The 24,433-nt window shown below is 42.3% G+C and overlaps 1 protein-coding gene across 1 annotated transcript in view; it reads left to right on the top strand.

Annotated features, from left to right (window-relative positions):
- LOC124594830 (ATP-binding cassette sub-family C member 4-like) overlaps window positions 1–24,433 on the top strand; it is a 270,890-nt gene that overhangs the window by 113,048 nt on the left and 133,409 nt on the right. Inside the window, exon 2 of the mRNA XM_047133278.1 lies at window positions 13,863–13,973. Coding sequence (XP_046989234.1) covers window positions 13,863–13,973 — 111 coding nt within the window. The remainder of the gene's footprint in view (window positions 1–13,862; window positions 13,974–24,433) is intronic.

Genomic DNA, 24,433 nt, shown 5'->3' with positions numbered 1-24,433 from the left:
AGCCGCTCGGCCACTCCAGCCGGCCGACCTTAATGGCTAACTTAAGTGTTAAATAACTCGGAAACGGCGCAACCTATCGAATTTGTGTCTTCACAATTATTTCTCAGCACATACTCCCCTGCAACACTCTTACAAACTGACCACCGTGTATAACATGAACAGCAACTGTCCTATCATGCTTCTCTGCGACTCGCCAGATATTACTTCTGTATTTGGGTGACTCTCCATTAGGGAAACTTCCTGCGTTCTGGCTAACAAGATGTTCTCAATCCTGTTGTAAATCAGGCTAGTTTTCTCATAACAACTTATTTTCATCAAGCGTCGGCATGATACTCATCAGTGCTTTTGGAAAGCACACTGGATACTATGAAAAAATGTAATTTTGTTCCACGTAGGTCTATGTTTCTAACTCAATTATCGATAGCGATTCCTGAATAGAGATTAATGTGTTATTAACACTAATGCCACTGTGTTTATCAAGAATGTACATGAGACAAGAAATATCCCGCACCACACTATCTCTACTTAGTTTTTTTTCTTTAAAGTGTTACGATTATAATTCTGGAAAAATACTCAACACGTATCAAATTTTTAAATGAATCATCTTGCTTGTGCAGCAATGGCTTGTTGTATAATGTTTCTAAATGCCAGACTCCCTCTTCCAAACAAGGAAATACGGATATGCGACGTGGAAGAATAGGACTTTCCTCATGATGTCCGTAGCTTTATTCCGTACAGAATGGGAAAAAAACTGTGATTTACTGTTAATTTAAGCCCCTATCCAGAGAACAGCGGAGTTACTCGCGAGAAATCGGGTAACATCTTCTTACTCACTGTGACAAGTACGTTCCATCGCAAAGGAAACAAAGGAAAAAAGGAAGAAAGAACGAAATTTAATCTCATGTCCGTGCCATTTATTGCTTTACAAATAAGAATGAAACTTCCACGAGACATGTTGACCTGCAGATAAGGAGTAGACAGGAGCGCGGCATTGAAATATGTTCGCCACACACTTGCGAAATCGAAGAGCTGTACGAAAATACCTGAAATGACAGACATGTGTCAACAGACGTATTAAATACGCGCGCCGTTTCGTTAGCGAGTAGCGGCTCCTTCCGAAGCCAGTACTATTCCGTAATCACGTCGTTGCAGTTTCCCATATTGTCTTTCGCGGGGGAAAACGTATTCCACAATATTGAAGCTATCCACAATATTCGAGTGAGGTAAACGCTTTTTTACCGCATAACTTGTGAGTAAGCGAAAGAAGAAGAAGAATTAGCATTCAAACACTTCCAAAACGAATACGCCCATTGTATGCGGTTGACGGTCACCCAAAACATTTTTCCTGATTTCTTAGTGCCTACTACAGTTTTTCCTTTTGCAGCAAAAAATATTTACACTGAAAATAAATAAAGAGAAATTAGTTCATGTTGAACATGACAAGTCATAGTGAAATAAATCACAAAGCGTGAAGATACAAAATATCAATGTTACCTAAAAATTGATTATACTGCTTAATAATTTCAACACATTTCTTGTCAGTTACATTCAAAAATATTAAAAATTACAAAATCTTTCTGGCATAAATAAAATGTAAATTAAATTAACAATAAGTTGGGGCTGCAAAGATAAAAAGGCAAAAAGAAGCAATAAAAAGGCAAAAGTAAAAAACTGGTAGTGCTCGGGAAGGAATATTCGAAAACAACCTTATAAAATAAATGGAACACAGGAACTGACTTGAGAAGGAAAAAAATGAAAACATGAGATATTGTAGGAAAATCGAAGAATCCTGTCAGAATAGGAGTAGGCTAATGAAAAGGATCTAGGATGATGTATTTTCATAGTGTTTCTTACCATGCCACATCTCTTTTTTTATGCTGCTGGACTCTTAACGTGTTATTATTAACTGGATAGATCATGTTTGATTTGGATATAAATGACGGTATGCCCTGAAGTCACAGTGTTGCTGTTTGTTATTCTTACCACAGTATGATCGACGATTATTCAAACAAGAGTTGTAGTCATCTGTCCGAAGACTGATTTACGCAACTCTCCCTGTTATTCCACTTTTTACAAGTCTTTTCACATCTGCAATGCTTCCGCACACTATAACCTACTTACTACACGCAAAATTTTTTTACTTCTACATTGCTTGGCATTCTTCATTATCAAACTGTTCCTTGATGTTTCAGGATGTGTCAACTTGTGCCATGACGACCTTTCCTCTCCAAGCGACTTAGTTCTTCTTCATCAGTTAGTCGATTTAGTCATATGATTTCCATCGTTGCGGTGACAGCGCATTTCAAAAGTTCTATTAACTTTTTGTCTGTACTGTAACGTATTTCTCTTTGTAAGAAAAGCTTTTCTTGCTATTCTCTATCTACATTAAACCTTGTTTACTTTTGCTGTCGTCAGTTATTTTGCTTCCCAAATTAGCAAAAAGCTACTGCTTTTATTGGCTGATTTCCTAATTCAGTCCTACCAGAATCGCCTGATTTAACTTCATTATACTCCATTTCCTTTATTTCACTTTTAATGATGTTATTCCAGCAATCGCTTTTCAATGCACAGTCTATTCCGTTCAGCTGATTATCCAAGTCCTTTGCCGTCTCTGACAGAATTATAACGTAACAGGTAGACCTTAAAGTTTTTATTTCTTCCCCACGGACAATAACTCTTTTCCGTGTTTCACCTCAGTTTCCTTTACAGTTCCCTCAAGCACAGATTGAGCAACATAAAGGATAGCTTACAACCTTGTCTCACTCCCATCTCTATACTACCTTCCATTCATGTCCTTAGATTCTTACAGCTGCAGTCCATGCTATTGTCTGTCTGCATTCTGTTAACTTCAGTTTCACTATATTTCTGCTTTTTATTGGAATGATAGGTCATATGCACTCTCGATGGTTGTTGCCGTACAAACGTTCTCCATTCTACAACTGTACTGTATCCTCATCGGATTAAGTTATAAATTTGATGTGCTCTACGTTCTTAAGGTACATACCCTTCCACGTGCTAAAGGAACTAATAGTGCCCGGACATATCATGTATCCACGAAACAATTACAACATTAAGAGGGAAGAGGACCAGTACATTAAAAAAAGGAAAAATATTACGTTATATTCACATTCCAACATGAAAGGACATGTCCTGGAGGAAACTGAAATCTTGGGAAATCTTCATTCCCATCCTCTCGATACATTTAATGAACACACTGTCCTGTATCACAAAAATATTTTAGCTAATTATGATATTATCCAGGAAGCTTAAGGTGTCCATGTAACATGTAACACAATATTTTCCTCTCTCTCTCACTTTTTTTAAAATGTACAGGACCTGTTCCCTATTAATGTTGTGATCGTTCCGTCTCGTTTCTGCTATTGCTTTGTGCTTTTCACAGTTTAAACTGTCCACTAATCACATACTTGTTTCATATTGCGTCTGCGCAATGGGTCATGTGCTGCTCAGTACTCACGGTTGGTATTTACTACTGGAGTTTTCCTGTTTGTGTTCCCGGTCTCGCAGCACGGAGATCGATTTGTATGGAATTTGTGTAATTAATTACACGCAATATGTGATTTCCTTCCCTCCCTTTTTGTTGCATTTTACATGTTTCAAGATTTCTGTGACTTTTGGTGGCCAGTCGTGTTGGCCGTTCTTTCGGGTTTTTCTAGGTCTCTTCCTCGTAACGGAACTACTAGTCCTGCAACGAGAAAAGTCATGTATGATACTACGGGCTGCTATTATGTTAGTACTATGCCGATAATGTTATTCCTGTGAAAATTGTTTTGTAACCATGACTGTGTGCAATCGAGAGGTACTGAACTAATTTTGTTTCCCTAAAGATTTGTATTGAAAGAAAGTAGTAGCACGGTAAACGGGCATGGAACCACGGTTCTGTTAGTAATTTAGTAAACTGTGATTACGTGAAAAGAAACTCACCAGCCTAATTAGCCAAAGTTGCACCCATTACTATCATGGTTCATAAGATTAGCTATGTGAGTTGATTTTACATGATAGTAAACTCCTGTTTGCTAATAAGATACAAGACAGTAGAACAATTTAGCAAGTAATGTACCACTGAATTGACTTGAACTACACAGAAGAAGTACTAATATGTTTAGGAAACAACTGGCTCTCAATAACACTTACTGTCTGTACATTATTGTAGAAAGATAATGATAATTATAGGTAAATGATTACTAATGGTAGAGCGCTATTGCTATGGACAGGAGGTTCTGTTGTCAGGTTTAACTATAGAAAATTACTACTATTGAAATAGTTATGAAGTACTTGTATCTTATGTACGGATTATTATTTGTATTCGCAAGGAATATTCACTGCCTTAGCTCAAACGGAGTATGTGACACCTGAATCTAATATAATTTGAATAATTGTAACCACTTGCTTAATCTTGATTGCTGTTATTGTAATATGACATTAACATTTGCCTCAACAATTAACATGGGGACCCAGAAACTAATCTATCGGTAGATTCATAATGTGGCTGAACAGTTTAGGCATAACGTAATTTGGGAAACGCTGTTAAGTACATAACACATGAAATTGTAAACACTATTATTTCAATAAAAAGAATCATTAAACTGAATACTTCAATTGTCAGTTTATGAAAACAACGTGAAGTATTTCCAAACCTACGCTCACTAAATAGTTATATACTTTACAAGTCCACAAAGTTTGTTACCTTCTGTTAAGGAAAAAATTGCTATTCAGTTCAGTAAAATAGGATACGCGGATTCATAGTAGCACTTGAGATAGGATCCTGTCTTGGTAAATAACTAACGGTGGCTCAACAAAGAGTTTAGAGAACAGAAAATTCTTATTGAAAACCAAACCACATAGCTGGCCTATCCAATGATACAGAACTCAACTGATAAATTGAGATGAAGGTGGTGGCAGCCTCGATCTCCTGTGCTATTCTAAACAGGCTGTAAAAGTATCCACGGCTCTTCCTGTGAAACAATCTCTGAGAATTCTCTTCTTAGCGTAGGATTTTAGCACAGAGCTAATAAATAATAAGCCGCATTATTTCCTCATCCGGAGCTGTAGTATATAATCTTGCTGTTCTCCTCGCGGCCGGCCGGTGTGGCCGAGCGGTTCTAGGTGCTACAGTCTGGAACCGCGCGACCGCTACGGTCGCAAGTTCGAATCCTGCCTCGGGCATGGATGTGTGTGATGTCCTTAGGTTAGTTAGGTTTAAGTAGTTCTAAGTTCTAGGGGACTGATGACCACAGCAATTAAGTCCTATAGTGCTCAGAGCCATTTGAGCCAAGTTCTTCTCGCCTCTTCGGTAGATGCGGACTCATTGCCTGCTGGCCACCAATTGACTCATGTCGAAAAGGACCTTTGCAGTTTGGTCGCCAGATCCACCTTTACTATTCCCACCTAGCAAGTTCCTTTGCGGAGGGACTTCCCTATAAGTATTACATGATTACAAACCTACTTTCCTTATACATGAATCGGTAAAGTATAACGTTATCCTTCTTCCACAACATTACTTTTGACATTACGTCCCTAGATTAATTACAATTATATGAATTGTCATAAATCATCAATAAAACGTCTACATAATGCTACATGAAAGAGCATAGTTATACAAAAATCACATAAAGTAAAAACAGACAATGAAGTAAGATAAGATCATTATAGGTAACATCGATAATACTGTTACAGTCTCTTTTATCCTTTTGACAAGAGACCTTTGATTCCATGACAACATTGGGGTGAGGAGGACCTGCTATCTCTTTTAACTTATTTAAGTCTGCCTCGATAGCTGAGTGGTCAGCACGACGTAATGCTATACTACGGGGCCCAGGTTCGATTCCCGGCTTGGTCGGAGATTTTCTCGACTCAGGGGCTGGGTGTTGTGTTGTCCTCATCACCTCATCCTCATCGAGCTGCAAGTCGCCGAAGTGGCGTCAACTCAAAAGACTTGCACCAGGCAACCGGTCTACCCGACGGGAGGCCCTAGCCATACGACTTTTCATTTCATTTCAACTTACTTAATTTCATTTGAGATCCCCTTCCACTGTTGTGTAACACAATACTTTCACCATTAAAATTTACACCTAGAAACCGGTCGTGTACACAGTAAAAGATTGTGGGTTAAGCAACTATTGTGTGTCTCTTCATTTTACACAATGTATTCATTAAAACCGGCGGAACTCGAAATAATTATTCGTCAGAACCGGCATACCCCAATTATTTACCAGTTTTAAGCTTATCTTGACCAATTAAAGTGACACAAAGAAGAATGATCAAGCTGCATTTATTTAACTTCACTTCAAAAACCGACACAACTCCAACTAATACAGTTTTGCACTTCTTAACAATGATCCGCCGCTATAGGATTCACTGTTCAACTATTAAAGCTAAGCCTTTGTGGTTATGAGGAAGTTCCTACTCCACACAAGTAGCGTGATCAGCTACCGTCACAGTATCTTGTAATAGAAACTCGCTTTCGACGACGCGTCAAGTATGGATTCTGCAGCTCTGTCATAGTAAACACATCACATCTGAAGAATTTTGAGGTGTGCCACTTTTGTAACAAGGGTGCAATATGTTAATAATCGCGAACTTCGAACGGGGAAGTGATAAATCAACATACTCTCTACTCTGGCGATCATAGTGATCTACATGTGATGTGATAACTGGAAGACTGCCTTCTTTCTCATAGTCAGCTCTTTCGAAAAGAATTACCACACCTATTTGCTACCCGCCGGAAACCAGGTAGGCCTTTGCTTTTTCTTCTCCTTCTTCTTAAGGTCAGCTGCAGGTACGAATTGGTGATGCACCGTCTAGAGGGCTGCACAGTAATATCTTGCTCCGGTAACAACAGTCTGCAGCCATCAATAATCGGTGCTGATTCCCTATTCTTCTATTGGTTCATAGGAGTTAACAGTATCTTTTTACTGCGCGTACGAACTGCTTCATCCTGCTGCAGCTTGGGGATGACGGTTATCGCCGAAACAACCAATTCCCTGTTATACAGGTTTTTTCCACGCCATTTTAACCAGACTGTTTAAGCCGGTCATAATAACTGTTTCTGAAACAACCGATTTTCGGTTCATTGTTCTTTTATTTCCTGTAATAAACGCAGAAATTGAATAAAGACTGAAAAAGTTTGGCTGTCTCAGTTTCAAGATACATATAATCACTCAATTTAATAGGCAAATAAAAGAAAACTTAGTCTCTCCACTCTTCGCTGCTTTTTTCTAAAAGTGATAAATGGTAGAATACCACAAAAAATCACCAGTATTCTGCTATCGGTACTGTTGGTTCTAATTTTTTGAAACTCTGCACAAAAATTATGATGTAAACGGGGATCATAACACTATTTGATCATTACGAATAGTGCGTGCTAAAGAGTGAAATTTGAGATGGAAGAACTCTAGGTTTCGTATTACTTTGTCCGTTTTCAAGGGCGACAAACAGATAACGGCATATTATTAGACGCAGAGGGCAGAGAACTTATTTTTATTTTTATTGTGTAGCCTACCGTGACTGAATTGTTCTTAAGTTTTCTTATATTACTGATATCATAAATTCCTTCCTCTGCTACTGTTACACTATTAGCAGACAAATCTTTAGTTTCTTAAAGTAAGTGAAGCAATGTGCTTCTTTGCTACGTCACTCCGTAAAAATATTTCCAGACTAGGGTTGGTGCCATCCTGCAGTACAATAGGTGTCCGATGACAGCGAGGAAGTACCTTGTAGACCAGGTCGGGACAAAGTTTGCGCACTGCACGAATACACGTACGTTAAGCAACGACACACGGCGACAGGCGCTTTATTGTCTCAGCAAAGCCGTACCAATGCCATGTGTTTGCAGCTCGTTTCTGTTGGCACTGTTGTTAAAATAGCGCTGATCACTTTTCTCATTTTCTATAATAAAACAGTATTTCAAACCAATGCAAATATTATGAATAGAAACTACACCATTTTTAAACAAGGTTTATTTGAAAACGAAAAATTTTAGCACTGCTGCTGTGGCTAATTGATATCTCGGTTTTTCGCTCGTTTATTAGCAAACAATAAAAAGTACCTGTTATTCGGAGCTAAAATACCGGTGTCCATCCCTGCTGTGGGCGTCACCCCGGCAGGCGCCTGCTCGCCTGTAGCCCGGCTGCGCACGTTGTGTGTCTGAAGGCTGCGCGGGCAGTCGAACACAGGGCGTCATCGCCCCTTTGTCCGCTGTTTGGCGGCTGCTGAAAGTGGTTCCTGCTGACCGGCTTACGGCCGCCCCGAGTAAATAACATTAATCTCGGACGCGTCGCTTCGGCCAGAAGCCTCCCTTGCAGTCAGCGACCAAGTCCTGCAGGCGACTTCCCGTTTGCTTTTCTTGCGTGCTTATTATGTTCCAGACGGGCGCTGCGTCCCTCATTCTATCTGTTGCTAGTCACGTTTGTGAGAACAAAGTGCAAGAAAATGGCTCCATTGTAATGGCCACCGACGAGTGCTACGATAGTGCAAGAGATTTCGGAACACCTCTTGTATTTACAAAAGCGCAAATGAATAAGTGGGTGTCTTACAAGTGAAAACTGTAACCAGAGAAATGTATCACAAGCGAGGTGTCTTATGTAAACATCAGTAAACAGGGTGACTCTAATTGACGTTTAAAAAGCCCTCAAAGCGACGTAAATGACGCTGAGATAAATACTTTGTTATAATACATATGGAGCCGCAAATGTCGGGAAATATCTCAAAAGTGAATGACAAATGGTGAACATGATGATGTACCTCCCCGCACGTGCAGCGGGCCGGCCGTGATGGTCGAGCGGTTCTAGGCGCTACAGTCTGGAACCGCGCGACAGCTACGGTCGCAGGTTCGTATCCTGCATCGGGCATGGATGTGTGTGCTGTCCTTAGGTTAGTTAGGTTTAAGTAGTTCTAGGGGACTGATGACCTCAGCAGTTAAGTCCCATAGTGCTCAGAGCCATTTGAACCATTTTTGAACGTGCAGCGGTGGAGCCTATCGCTTTGTCGCACCAGATCACCCCAACCCAAGTCAAGTATTCGAGTCGGTGTGGCTCCGGGCCTACGTGAGCGACTAAGGCATGTGGGGATTAGGGTTTAAGTCTTGCCTCTGGCCGACAGTGTATTTTTGCACTGCGTTCAGAGAGTTATGTGTTTACACTGAGGTAAGAATTACTATTTTAATTACTGATCTCGCGGTCTCCAATAATAAATTGCGCAGTACAGTACAAGTAAAACCTTACCGCACAGATGAGATGACAATTTCCGACACTTTACTGGTCTCAAACATATATGATTTTATGTAAGTACAGACTGAAGCGGCAAGTGAAAATTTGTACCTAGGCCGGGAGTCGAATCCGGCTCTCCTGCTTACTAGGCAGGTGCGTTAGCCAGCAAGCCATCTTCGCACACTCATTAACATTCCCGCTCGGATTGACTTGGCACTCCTCCCCTCGATCGAAATTCTCACTGGCGCCTCAGTTTATTTTAAATTCCTCCTTACACAAGAATAGTATTTCCGAGGCTCTCCGTGTTCTGGAATAGCACCTCAGCATCGAACGTAAATGGGAGGCCCAGCCTGATACCCAGGTCCAGGTACTTAGTTAAATGAAATCACACAATTCAGAGGCTTCACTGGTGTCGTAAATAAGTGCTTTTATGTATACATATACCGAAGCAGGAGACCCGGGTTCCATTCGCGGCGTTGGCACAAATTTTCTCTCGCCGCTTCAGTCTCAAATTGATTCCATATTTCTAGATTTCGAGAACACTTTTGATACTATTCCTCACAAGGGAATTCTAATCAAATTGCGTACCTTCCATGTTGTGGGACTGTATTCGTGATTTTCTGTCAAAAAGGACACAGTTCCTAATAATTGACTGGAAGCCATCGCCTAAATAGAAGTGATGTGTTCCCTAACGAAGTGTTTTAGGTCCTCTGCGTTTCCAAATCTACATAGACAATTTATAACGCAATCTAAGCACCCCTCTTAGATTTGATTGTTTGCAAATGATACTGTTGTTTACTGTCTTGTAAAGCCATCAGAAGATTAAAACCAATTGTGTGTGAAATCTTATGGGACTTAACTACTAAGGTCATCAGTCCTTAAGCTTACACATTACTTAACCTAAATTATCCTAAGGACAAACACACACACCCATATCCGAGGGAGGACTCGAACCTCCGCCGGGACCAGCCGCCCAGTCCAGGACTGCAGAGCCCTAGACCGCTCGGCTAATCCTGCGCGGCTACACTAGTTCTACTGGCGAATTAAGTTGGAAGGATCACGTAGATCATACTATGGGGAAGGCGAACCAAGGACTGCCACAACCCATAGAAGATGAAACAGGTCTAATAGTATTAACGGAAGACATCGAAAAAGTTCAAAGAAGGGAGTTCGTTTTGTATTATGGGGAAATAGGGGAGACCCTCAGAGGTGTAATAAGCGAGATGACATTGGAATCATTAAAACAAAAGATTTTTCGTTGAAGCGAGATATTTTCATGGAATTTTAACCATCAACTTCTTCCTCGGAATGTGAAAATATTTTGTCTACGTCAACCTATATAGGGAGAGATGAATATCGTAATAAAATAAGAGAGAGTTCGCACGGATAGATTTAAGCGTTCGTTTTTTCTGCTTGCTATTCAAGAATGGAACGGTAGATAAATAGTGCGAAAGCGGTTTGATGAACTGTCTGTCAGGCTTTTGATTGTGAAATGCAGAGTAGTCATGCAGATCTAGATGTAGAAGTTATCAAAGTCGTTAACATTTATCTCAGTCTCTTTTAGTATTCTGTGGGAAATGTAGCTGTAGCATTTTAATGCAGAAATCTGTTATCATAAACAGAATGTGTTGCCTGTTTTCAAGTTATACACTCCTGGAAATGGAAAAAAGAACACATTGACACCGGTGTGTCAGACCCACCATACTTGCTCCGGACACTGCGAGAGGGCTGTACAAGCAATGATCACACGCACGGCACAGCGGACACACCAGGAACCGCGGTGTTGGCCGTCGAATGGCGCTAGCTGCGCAGCATTTGTGCACCGCCGCCGTCAGTGTCAGCCAGTTTGCCGTGGCATACGGAGCTCCATCGCAGTCTTTAACACTGGTAGCATGCCGCGACAGCGTGGACGTGAACCGTATGTGCAGTTGACGGACTTTGAGCGAGGGCGTATAGTGGGCATGCGGGAGGCCGGGTGGACGTACCGCCGAATTGCTCAACACGTGGGGCGTGAGGTCTCCACAGTACATCGATGTTGTCGCCAGTGGTCGGCGGAAGGTGCACGTGCCGTCAACCTGGGACCGGACCGCCCGCGACGCACGGATGCACGCCAAGACCGTAGGATCCTACGCAGTGCCGTAGGGGACCACACCGCCACTTCCCAGCAAATTAGGGACACTGTTGCTCCTGGGGTATCGGCGAGGACCATTCGCAACCGTCTCCATGAAGCTGGGCTACGGTCCCGCACACCGTTAGGCCGTCTTCCGCTCACGCCCCAACATCGTGCAGCCCGCCTCCAGTGGTGTCGCGACAGGCGTGAATGGAGGGGCGAATGGAGACGTGTCGTCTTCAGCGATGAGAGTCGCTTCTACCTTGGTGCCAATGATGGTCGTATGCGTGTTTGGCGCCGTGCAGGTGAGCGCCACAATCAGGACTGCATACGACCGAGGCACACAGGGCCAACACCCGGCATCATGGTGTGGGGAGCGATCTCCTACACTGGCCGTACACCACTGGTGATCGTCGAGGGGACACTGAATAGTGCACGGTACATCCAAACCGTCATCGAACCCATCGTTCTACCATTCCTAGACCGGCAAGGGAACTTGCTGTTCCAACAGGACAATGCACGTCCGCATGTATCCTGTGCCACCCAACGTGCTCTAGAAGGTGTAAGTCAACTACCCTGGCCAGCAAGATCTCCGGATCTGTCCCCCATTGAGCATGTTTGGGACTGGATGAAGCGTCGTCTCACGCGGTCTGCACGTCCAGCACGAACGCTGGTCCAACTGAGGCGCCAGGTGGAAATGGCATGGCAAGCCGTTCCACAGGACTACATCCAGCATCTCTACGATCGTCTCCATGGGAGAATAGCAGCCTGCATTGCTGCGAAAGGTGGATATACACTGTACTAGTGCCGACATTGTGTATGCTCTGTTGCCTGTGTCTATGTGCCTGTGGTTCTGTCAGTGTGATCATGTGATGTATCTGACCCCAGGAATGTGTCAATAAAGTTTCCCCTTCCTGGGACAATGAATTCACGGTGTTCTTATTTCAATTTCCAGGAGTGTATATTAAAACATGAATTTTGCCATCGAGCTCTTACCTGTTACTTGATTGAATGTCACAACGTGTTGCAATGATTTGATTATAAAAAGTATTGTTAATGATTCGGACTATCCTAGATCTGCAGTGGATATCGCACTTCATTGGTGTATCGTTTACGCAATTCGAAAATAAATGACTATAAAAACACTGCTCTAATGATTTGCACTAACTGTCAGTGGCTGAATTTTACATATATTGTAGTATGCCATGTGATGTATTTTCAGTTTGTTTTGAAATGGTCCTTCCGTCTCACAACTGGAGCATCCGTAGATGTCGGGGAAGTAAACCCGCGCCTGCAGCTAGAATCCTTGCATTCTTAGAAACGTGGAGCGTGTGAGACTAATTACGAGACTTACTGCTCCGCAAATTTACTCGGACACGATTATTAGCAGACCTAGACCAATCATCAGCAGCGCTAGACTATTACATCATTCTCAATGACGGTCGCTAGCTTCACTTTGATGCGCGAGACATCTCGCTTCTCCAGAGTCAATGAAAAGAGCCGTGCAGTAATGTAACAGTTCCAATACAAATTCCCCGATCGAAAACTGGGCTGGAAATGTTGACCACAAACATTTTCTACACTACTGTCAGTAGGCTCCTAACAACTTTCGTTCGTGATTTCCACAATAACAAAGCAGGTCACTGCCGATAGAGGAAGAAGTCGCACAAAAACACCTCGGCCAAATTTCCACAGAAACAAATGGGATTTATAGGCTTCAATTACACCCTACCATGCACCAAGTCCATCCCTTTCATCGAGCAAGACCCCCAGCTAACTCAAGACTCCACGGTCTGCTATGCAGTCTCTCCCTACCGAGCTCGTGCACGCTAGCCAAATCACCACACTTGCCGAGAAAAACGGAAGATTGCGTAGAATTTCGCGCCCGCCCACGGCCACTGCAACCGCGATCTCTTTCAAAGCGCTCCACACTGGCCGAAAGAACTTGGTTGATCATTTCCAGGCTGGAGAAATTCCCATCACGCAGACACCGGATACCGGGTGTGGCGTCTAGAATGGCGAAGAGGACGAGGACATTGGAGCGACCAGGAAATAATATGTTACAGTTTTATTACGGCTTAGTGCTGAGATGAACCAGGACAACACAAACATAAATTTTCATTGATCTTCCTGCACCCTTACGGTCGAAATATGTACCCACCTGTTAAATAACCAGAATTTTGTTCGGCATAATTTTGTTGTAATAAAGAGGAAACAAACTGAAAAGTAATGACAATGATCTGATAGACATATCTACCATTCCTGAAGCCAGTGGCGTAAACATTAAGAACATTAACAATCCTGATCGGAATGAAAACGACAAAAACCAATGCACAGTAAAACTTGTACAAATCCCCGTCCAAATCTGTAGAACGGGCAACGTTATTTCTCCTTTCTAATTTTTTTTAAAATCCTGCTCTCTTTAGACTTCATTTCCAAGACCTTTTATTACCTCTTACAGCTGTGAATGAGACTGATAAAGAAAATCTCCAGTAACTGTATAATATGTTATTATTATTTTGTTGCAGGTGGACAATCCCTTTGTTCCGAGAAGGCTACTCACACGATCTTACAGTGGATGACCTGTACGAGCCTCTGAAGGATGACAGGTCGGAGCAGCTGGGAGACATTCTTGAAGCGTGAGTACCGGAGACGGGAGATTCACTTCATTACTACCCTCTTCCTTCACTAACGCGTGACATAATACAGCGCAAAATAGAGCGCCTGCACAGTGCAGAATATAACCACCACCGACACAATAATGAACTGCATAGTACTCGTACAGTTGCATATCACATTAATTGTGCTGTTGCTTTCTTTTTCTTGTCTAGTGAGGCGGAATACAATATAACGCATCCTGTTGTAATTCTTATAGTAACGCTATTTGTATCATCTGATGATACGTTTAACACAGGGCTACAATTATCTGCCTGTAAGACACGAATGCATAGAAACTGAGAACAAGTACTAAAATCATGAAAAAATTTACAGGTACAAGGTTAGCACGAAGCGCACTTATGCTTCCAAATCTTTAAAAATTAATTGTTGATCTAGTAATATATCAATATCGTGAGCAGGAAACTAACATGGAGGAAAACGGATAAAAATTCAGATGTGCTTGCTATTGGTCGACCTTTTGATGGTACATTTTGGGATGATGAGGCAGTCATTGAACCAATTCCAACAGTACTCTGGGAGTCAGTCAAAATTTCCCAAAAAGTATCCTTGCACTATAGTAACATATTATGATTTCGTTGATTCCAGTAAAAATAACGAACATTCCCTCTGATTTCTTCTGTAAATCAGTCAACTGAAATGCGTTTTGTATGGACACCACAGGACTTCGTCCTATTTGAGGTGTTATGACCTTTCGCTCTTTCTACCTGAAAATCGCTTCATCCCGTCGTTTGTACAGCGACTTGCAGTTTACCATGAAATCCGATCTGCGATACAGCTTTTACATTTCACATAGACAAAACGAAAAGTGGAGTAGGAAGCCATGTTATGAGGAAGAATATGATCCTAGAAAGATCGGGAATCGATGAATCCATGTTCGTCCACCAAATTTTAGCAATGATTCTGTAGAGAAAAACAATCTTAGGTCAAAGCAAAGTTGGAGACGTCGAACCGAGCCAAGTGTTCCAAACAACCATAGGTCGGAAGTGCCCTGTTGTGGATCTACGGCATTAAAAGAAAAAGCCAGCCAGTCAGGTAGTACAGTGTCGAAGTTTGCCCGATAAGCAAACGTATTTGGGAGTGCCTAGCAGAATGTGTGCAGCACAGTTTATCATCTTATTATCTTAACAAATCTAGGCATTACGATAGTTTTAGCCTAGTTCACTTAATAGACAAACTCTACCCTGCAAGTGTCACAGAAAAGTAACGTTTAACGTAACCATGCATGGATATTTTGCCTAATAGTGGCAGGTACTGGCTTGGGGAACTTAGTTTAAAAGCACACACTTCCTCGGATTCGCCGCTAATAGGCTGCAGTTTTATGACCGCAGCTCCACGTCGGCGCATTTCCACTCTATTGTTATTTGAAAAATTTGATTCCTTTGACGTCCCTTCCTTATTGTCAGGTCGGCGACATCATTTATTACTGTATTTTTCACTCACTATACGACACAATAAAAATTTGCTAAAAAATGATTTGGGTGATACTTTTTGGGTGTACGGGGGCTGAACGGCGAGGTTATCAGCGTCCTTTAATTTGGAAATAGGAACAAGGATAATCAAAGGGATAAGACTTGCTGATTATACGACGTTAATAAGCGACAATGAAAAAAATTGACAGTACATTAAAAGAACTGAACGCCAGCTGTGTGGAATATGGAATAAAGATAAACGTGAAAAAGGCCAAGGTTTCACAAGGCAAGCAAGAAAGATAAAAGTGAAATTTGTGATGAGTTGGTGAAACAAGTTAATACCTTCTGGCACCTAGAATGTAAAATGAACAGTAACATAATATGTAACATAGAAATCAAAGCAAGAATATCTATTATAAAATAAACGGTTTACGAAATGAGAAGTGCTTTCTGTGGTCCGTTAAATAAACAATTAAGGGAGAAATTCGTGTAGTATTTTGTGTTGCAGCTGAGGAAAATACGATCGTTAGAGGAGTGGTGAAAATTAGAACCTGTAAGATACTAGTTCACTTTATTAGAAGATACGATGGGCTTTCAATAAGTACTGTTGCACACTTTTTTTTCCTGAAAGCAGGTTAGTTGTATTCAGGTTTCCAGTACAGCGTATTATTCCTCACTCTTTTGGCTACAAAATTCTATTTTTCAACATAATTTCCGATCAGAACGATGGGCTTACGCCCCCTTACTGGGTGTCTCTGTATGCCTGCATGGTACCAGTCTACTAGTCGACGTCGGGACCAACGCCTTGCTGCATCAATAAACTCTCCATCACCCACGTACTGCTTCCCGTGGAGTGCATTGTTCATTGGGCCACACAGAAGGAAGGCGGAAGCTGCGAGGTCTGGGCACTAGGGTGGATGAGAAAGAACACTCCAATTAAGTTTTGTGTCTTCCTCTCGAGTGTGCAGACTTGAGTGAGGCCTTGCGTTGTCAGGGAGAAGGAAAAGTTCGTTTGTATTTTTGTGGCGACGAACACGGCGAAGTTCCAACATTGCAGGAGTCACAGCTGTGTGTTGCTGATCGGCGTACAGAGATCGGACAGGTTTAAGCGACCTTGTTGCGAAGATGACTCGCCGTGCTTTCGTTGCGGAATGTAGCGTGACATCGGCGTGCAGAGATCGGACAGGTTTAAGCGACCTTGTTGCGAAGATGACTCACCGTGCTTTCGTTGCGGAATGTAGCGTGACATCTTAAACTGCCGACTTTGTTACGACCCCGCGATCTTTGGACGATACCACATTCTGTATGGACATTATAACGGGATGAGGAGAAGTACTTTGAGGCGTTTGAGATGTGGATTTGTATGACAATGGAGAGTGTGAATGACGAAAGAGAAATACTGGGAAAAATTAGGAGAAGGAATAAAAATTGGCTAGGATACTGGATGAGCATAAAGAATACAACAGAAGGAATCGTAAATGAGAAGAGAACAGGGGAAGTATATACCAGCTAACTGACGACATACAAATGAATGTATCATACGCTGCAACGAAAAGGATGGCAGAGAACTGGGAGGGAAGGAGAATGCTGAACTTGCAGTGATCAGTTTTCCTTATGAGCACACGTAATAATCAACATTGACAAGACGAGAAGTCCGCACTGCGTTTTTACAAGCTGAAATTCGTTTCTACATGAACGACGTCTCCGCTTAATAGTTTTACCACTAGAAAATGCTCGATCTGTTAATTAATATAACGACAGTAGAAGCAGATGACAGTAGCTGCCGCGTTGCACGCAAAGCTATCCTCTTGCCACAGAGATAGGAAGAGTTTGGCGTATCGCATGACAGATGTTATCAGACCTAGTAATCATCGTCAGCAGGGCAGTTGGCAGTAGAAGAAACAAGAGCGTCACCGGCCATTGGGTCCCGGTCATATGGTAAGTCCCCTGAGGCAGTGGAGGCACTTCGCTTTTCAGGGGCCACCATACAAAAAGTGTGCCGAGATTACCTCGATTCGGGGAAAACTGCTTACTGCCTAACGTAACTTGCGTGAGAAACAAGTTGTTGATGAAACAGACTCCGCAGACTATCGCTGTTTATAACAGCAGATAGCTGAGCCACATGCAGTAAGTAATTAGACAGTAAAGTGATGAACAATATATACATTCAACAGATATGACATAGCGTACCAACTCCTCCCTATAAGCTGAAGAAGCTAACATTCCAAATATGTACGTTCGATTATTTTTAATTCGAACCTCCAAAAATTGAACGTGTAGCTAAATCGAACTTGTTGTCGATTCCCCCGAAAAAATCTTGACAGATCGAAGATATCCTGTGTGTTTTGGTACACTCTGTAAATCTAAGCGAATGTCATGACAGTCAGTCAATGGCTATCTATTACGCGGTAATTCGAACTGTTTCGTCAACTGTTCAGATAACTGCTTCGTTAGTCAACACTTTTAGACATCCCTTTGTTTTCTCAACTATACTTTACTTACTACTGTTCGTAAATCAGTTGTCAAAATAACTTCAGAGCAGTAGAATTCTTTAACTTTTCAGAGAAGAAGCAGGCTATTGACGCTGTGGAATGTGAAATGAAAAAAAGGAAGTGTGATAGACCGCTCTTGTTTATTATATAGACAAACGATTCGACGGATAAGACGACCAGTAATCTGCGACTATTTGCTGATGACGCTTTATTGTACGAAAAAAATGTCGTTTATGAGTGATTGTAGGAGATACAGGATGACTTAGAACGTGTACACACACCAAAAACACTTTAAACACTTTTGCATCACCCGGGTCCCGAGAGTTACGGAACCTGTACAAAAAATTGGAATAGATATCAACATAAACATCATTTCTGCCCTTTTTATTGCTCATGAAAACCACACATTTCATGTTGTACCATCATACAGCGAGACCTACAGAGGTGGTAGTCCAGATTGCTATACACACCGGTACCACTAATACCCAGTAGCATGTTCTCTTGCATTGATGCATGCCTGTATTCGTCGTGGCATACTATCCACAAGTACATCAAGGCACTTTTGCGCCAGATTGTCCCACTCCTCAACGGCGATTCGGCGTAGATCCCTCAGAGCGGTTGGTGGGTCGCGTCGTCCATAAACAGCCCTTTTCAATCTATCCCAGGCATGTTCGATAGGGTTCATGTCTGGAGAACATGCTTGCCACACTAATCGAGCGATGTCGTTACCCTGAAGGACGTAATTCACAAGATGTGCACGATGGGGGCGAGAATTGTCGTCCATGAAGACGAATGCCTCGCCAATATGCTGCCGATATGGTTGCACTATCGGTCGGAGGCTGGCATTCACGTATCGTACAGCCGTTACGGCGCCTTCCGTGACCACCAACGGCGGACGTCAGCCCCACATAATGCCACCCAAAAACGGAACAGCAGGGAACCTCCACCTTGCTGCACTCTCTGGACACTGTGTCTAAGGCGTTCAGACTGACAGGGTTGCCTCCAAACACGTCTCCGACGATTGTATGGTTAAAGGCATATGCGACACTCATCGGTGAAGAGAACGTGATGGTAATCCTGAGCGGTCCATTCCACATGTTGTTGGGCCCATGTGTACCGCGCTGCATGGTGTCGTGGTTGCAAAGATGGATCTCGCCATGGACGTCGGGAGTGAAGTTGCGCATCATGCAGAGTATTGCGCACAGTTGAGTCGTAACACCCCGTCCTGTGGTTGCACGAAAAGCATTATTCAACATGGTAGCGTTGCTGTCAGGGTTCGTCCGAACCATAACCCGTAGACAGCGGTCATCCACAGCAGTAGTAGCCCTTGGGCGACCTGAGCGAGGCATGTCATCGACGGTTCCTGTCTCTCTGTATCTCCTCCATGTCCGAACAACATGGCTTTGGTTCACTCCGAGACGCCTCGACGCTTTCCTTGTTGAGAACCCTTTCTGGCACAAAGTAAGAATGCGGACGCGATCGAGCCGCGGTACTGACCGTCTAGACATGGTTGAACTACAAACAACACGAGCCGTGTACCTCCTTCCTGGTGGAAGGACTGGAACTGATCGGCTGTCGGACCCCCTCCGTCTACCAGGCACTGCTCACGCATGGTTGTTTACATCTTTGGGTGGGTTCAAAAAATTGTTCAAATGGCTCTGAGCACTATGGGACTTAACATCTGAGGTCATCAGTCCGCTAGAACTTAGAACTACTTAAACCTAACTATCCTAAAGACATCACACACATCCATGCCCGAGGCAGGATTCGAACCTGCGGCCGTAGCGGTCGCGCGGTTCCAGACTGAAGCACCTACAACCGCTCGGCCACACCGGTCGGCTTGGGTGGGTTTAGTGACATCTCTGAACAGGCAAAGAAACTGAGTCTGTGATACAATATCCACAGTGAAAATCTATCTTTAGGAGTTCTGGGAACCGGAACTTTTTTGCTGTATGTATTCCGTGTGATGAATGGCAATTGGCTCTGAATGTAGACATATATAAGTTAATGCAGATTAGTAGGAAAAACAACTCCGTAATTTTCTATTACAGTATTAGTAATGTGAATGCTAGACACAGTCATCTCGATTGAGCATCTAGGCACAACGTTGCAGAGCGATATGAAATCGAACGAGTACGTAATGTCGCTAGCAGGGAAGGTGAGTGGCCGGCCGGTGTGGCCGAGCGGTTCTAGGCGCTTCAGTCTGGAACCGCGCGACCGCTACGGTCGCAGGTTCGAATCCTGCCTCGGGCATGGATGTTTGTGATGTCCTTAGGTTAGTTTAAGTAATTCTAAGTTCTAGGGGACTGATGACCTCAGATGTTAAGTCCCATAGTACTCAGAGCCATTTGAACCATTTTTGAAGGTGAGTGGTCGACTTCATAGTGCTGGGAAAATTTTACGCAAGTGTAGCTCACCTACAAAGAAGACCGCATATAGAGACTGGTGCAGCCCATTCTTCAGAATTAGTCGAGCGTTTAGCATCGCCAGTAGATTACAGGGAGACGTCGACGCAATTCAACATCGAAGCAATTGAGAAGCGTGTTGCTAGATTTGTTACCGGTAGGTTCAATCGACATGCGAATATTACAGGAATACTGAGTGAACTCAAATGTGAATTCCTGGAGAGAGGACGATGTTATTTCCGCTGATCGCTATTGAGAAAATTTAGAGAATGGGTGTTTGCCACTGACTCCAGAACGATTCTACTGCCCCCAAAGTACATTTCGCGTAAGGATCGCGAAGAAGAGACAAGAGAAATAAGGAGTCGTACGGAAGCACATAGACAATCGTTTTTTCATTGCTCCATTTGCAAGTGGAACAGGAATAGGTTGACTAATAGTGGCACAAGATACCCTCCGCTTTGCACCTTGTGGTAGCTAACGGAGTATGTGTGTTGATAGATGTAGAGAAAAGTTTCGGTATTCCGTCATGTTGTTTTTGAAAATCCTATAGGATAAAGATAAAACTGCTGGAAACATATCATAAGAAGGGACGAAGAGGAACGGGCAAGCCGAGTCCCCACGTTTTGCAATATGCTTACTGAAATAGCTTAGTCACTGTAAGATGTGTCCGGTATGGGGAAATTCAATATTCTTCCAGGGAGGAAGTTTAATTCAAGGTGCAATGGAATTCATAGTATAAATTTCACATTACTAGCCAGGGAATGAGAATTGTGAACTTCTCTACACATCTTTCAGACAGGGTTCATTACAGCCACTGAAGTTAGAGAAGATATGGGGAAATGTGGAACTGAACATGCTTATGGTAGGTTGAATGAACTACTTCCCATTCAGTTTGATGTTTATTATTGTAATTTCCATGAGCAACAACGTAAACATACGTTGAAAACAGAGAACGATACTGTGACCGCTAATTACAAGGAAGAGTGAAAAAACAACAGTCATCGTCAGTGAACACGACTAAACTAATGATCATTTGATTTGACAAAATCCAGGGGAAGTTTAAGTAAACGTGAAGAGACTACCACCTCACAAATCAAGCGTGAATATACCAGGATATGGCGGGCGCACAGTGGTTACTCGTATTTGACCAGAGGGGTATCGAATTACTACATGGAATTATATGTAAAAGCTACCGCATCACTGGTGATCCCTCGATCACTTAGTCAATATGTATGAACGGCAGTCGTAACAGCTTCCGACAAAGCGCCTACACACGCCCATCAATGCTTACAACTCTGTCGCTTCTGCTGTGAAATCTGTAAGTAGGCTGTTTAGGTTTTTATGTTGGTAACACCTCGTAGCGCTCTATATGAAAATCACTGACTGTGCTGTGTGAAGTATGTGGCTGGTTGGCATTGTTGGAATAGTCGCCATTGTAGTGGTGGGCAGCTGGATGTGAACAGCGCATAGTGTTGCGCAGTTGGAGGTGAGCCGCCAGCAGTGGTGGATGTGGGGAGAGAGATGACAGAATTTTGAGAGCGGACGATCTGGACGTGTTTCCATCAGAAAGAGTAAATTTGTAATAATGTATATCATGATGACTTTTTAATATTATTAAGTTAAATACATTGTTTATTCTCTATCAAAATCTTTCATTTGCTAACTATGCCTATCAGTAGTTAGTGCCTTCAGTAGTTAGAATCTGTTGTTTAGCTGGCAGTATTGGCGCTCGCTGTATTGCAGTAGTTCGAGTAACGAAGTTTTTTGTGAGGTAAGTGATTCATGAAAGTTATAGGTTATTGTTAGTCAGGGCCATTCTTTTGTAGAGATTAATGAAAGTCAGATTGCGTTGCGCTAAAAATATTGTGTGTCAGTTTAGCGTTGATCACAATAGGTAAAGAGCGAAACGTCTGAATACGTTCAGTTCTAGTCAGCTGTTTGAAAATCAAATAATGTAAGAGGTTTATCAGCAGAGTCATTCATAAATTTTTCTAAGGGACGTTTCATAAATCTTACCACAAGTCATCAGTTGGTGGACGGCAGCTGCGGGTGGTGTGGTAGCTGCACCAGAGCGAAGCGAACACTCCTGTCCTCCCGCCCGAGGCCGAAGACCGAAATGTTCTCTTCAGAAATTGGTGTCCAGGGAAATGGTTGAAGCAGACATGACTGTAGTTAATCGTGAGTGTTCTGCGTTCCACAAACCTTATCAGTAAAGCCAAAACTGCAATTCAGTCTTCTATTTTTGAATAATCAGTTAATATTTAAGAAATTAGTACTTGTTTCCAGAATGAGAATTTCACTCTGCAGCGTAGTGTGCGCTGATATGAAACTTCGTGGCAGAGTTCGAGTCTCGGTCCGGCACACAGTTTTAATCTGCCAGCAAATTTCAAATTAGAACTTGATTATGAGTTCACATTTATGAAAAAAAACCAGACTTGCAGTGCTATTACATTCCATTAAAACTTCCTTGGAAAACAAGTAACAGAAAGGGGAGACTGCTCTAATGTGTTAACAAAATTGTTTGCAGCATTTCTCTTAAATTACATGCTAGACTACTAAATATGTTTATGGCTGGATATTGTTATAAGTAATAAATCTGAAGTTTGATAATGAAGATTATTCCTTCTTCTGTATTTTTGATTGCTATGGTTCTCCCGCTTAAAGTTCTTGTTACCTACTGGTGGGAAACGAAGACAATATACATATTGTAGTCTACCAGCTAAATGTGTTGTTCCTTAGTGCTGCATAAAGAGCTGCGATGAACTGAAATTACGTACACAATTCTAAGAAACAGAATTGCATCAATATGGATTCTACAAACCTAACTCAATAACTTTCATCTTCAAGTTTCCATATCATAGTCGTACATACGAGCTACTGTGGAACTTTCTGAACTCAGACATTTAGCATCGCACTTTCGCAACATGTAAATGAAGGTGTGTAGTTATTTAAATGCGGAAGGGACTGCAACTGACCAGCGATGGCAGACCATCCCATGCAGGGAATTATTGTAACCCACTAGAAGACGCTGCTTGTTGTGAATGGAGCTCTCCATGGTTTCTTTCTCTGTGTTCAAAACCCCTCGAAGTCTTGAGACAGACGTTAGGCGTGAACTGATGTGTTCTAGCGAAAGGTAGAAATCCCTTTCCTCAGGTTACAAATCTCTTACTATCCGATGCACTTAATGCTTTGTCTCTAACATCAGACTTATTAGCCTACTAACAGATAAAATTCTCCCGCCATTTAATGACCGTAACATAAGATCTCAAGAAAGCAACAGGGGCCAACGTACATTCATCAAAGTAATTCTTTTGAAGCAGGATTTCAGTACGGGAATACAGATACAGCACGGAACAGTGCCCAAAGATAACATGGCGGTACATATACTCTTAATTAACCGGAGATGTAGTCATAATTATAGTCTCACACATTTGATTTAATTACTACAAACAATCACAGAACAGCGTGGTCCGAACATTGCATGTGTCGCCACTTCATGGTCATAAAGGGAGACAAAAATGGAAGGGTTAATTTTTATACTGCATGCAGACTCAGGTAAGGAAGAAATGATTGTTGGAGAGAGTAATAATTACCCTGGGATATTTCTACACGCGACAGCTAGCGTGTGGTGTGGTGCCAATCGATCTTCGCTGAACGAAGGGCATCTTCGGCCCTTTCGAAACCATACTTAATTACTCAAGTACAGAAAATCTGATTAAAGAAGATATTAAAGTCTGTAGGCTGTGAACCTGAGATCTACAGGTGACAACATACTAAGGTTTGCACTGTTTTACTAACTGAGAGTAGTATGGTTACTAATGGGAGAGTCGTGTTAGTAGTATCAGTAGTATCAGATTTTCCGATAGCAACGAGAGGGGGATGCACTGCACAAGCATCGCCATCATAGACCTCCAGTTTTTCTAAACGAAAGAACGAAAGAAGTGGAAAGTTGCCATCTCTTGTTTTTCCTTACCGTAAAAATTTTCCGAACAAAGTCTAGCCTTGCCGCCAAATCAGACAGCATTACAAAAGACATCATTTTAATGGCTGACGGTCACCTTACTTAAGATACTGAAAATACAAAGAAAAATTTGTATATCAAAACTAATTATAA

The sequence above is a fragment of the Schistocerca americana genome, chromosome 2 (genome assembly GCF_021461395.2).
Source record: "Schistocerca americana isolate TAMUIC-IGC-003095 chromosome 2, iqSchAmer2.1, whole genome shotgun sequence".
Lineage (NCBI taxonomy): Eukaryota > Metazoa > Arthropoda > Insecta > Orthoptera > Acrididae > Schistocerca > Schistocerca americana.
The sequence above is the reverse complement of the archived record's forward strand: the minus strand, read 5'-3'. Positions and strand labels throughout refer to the sequence as shown.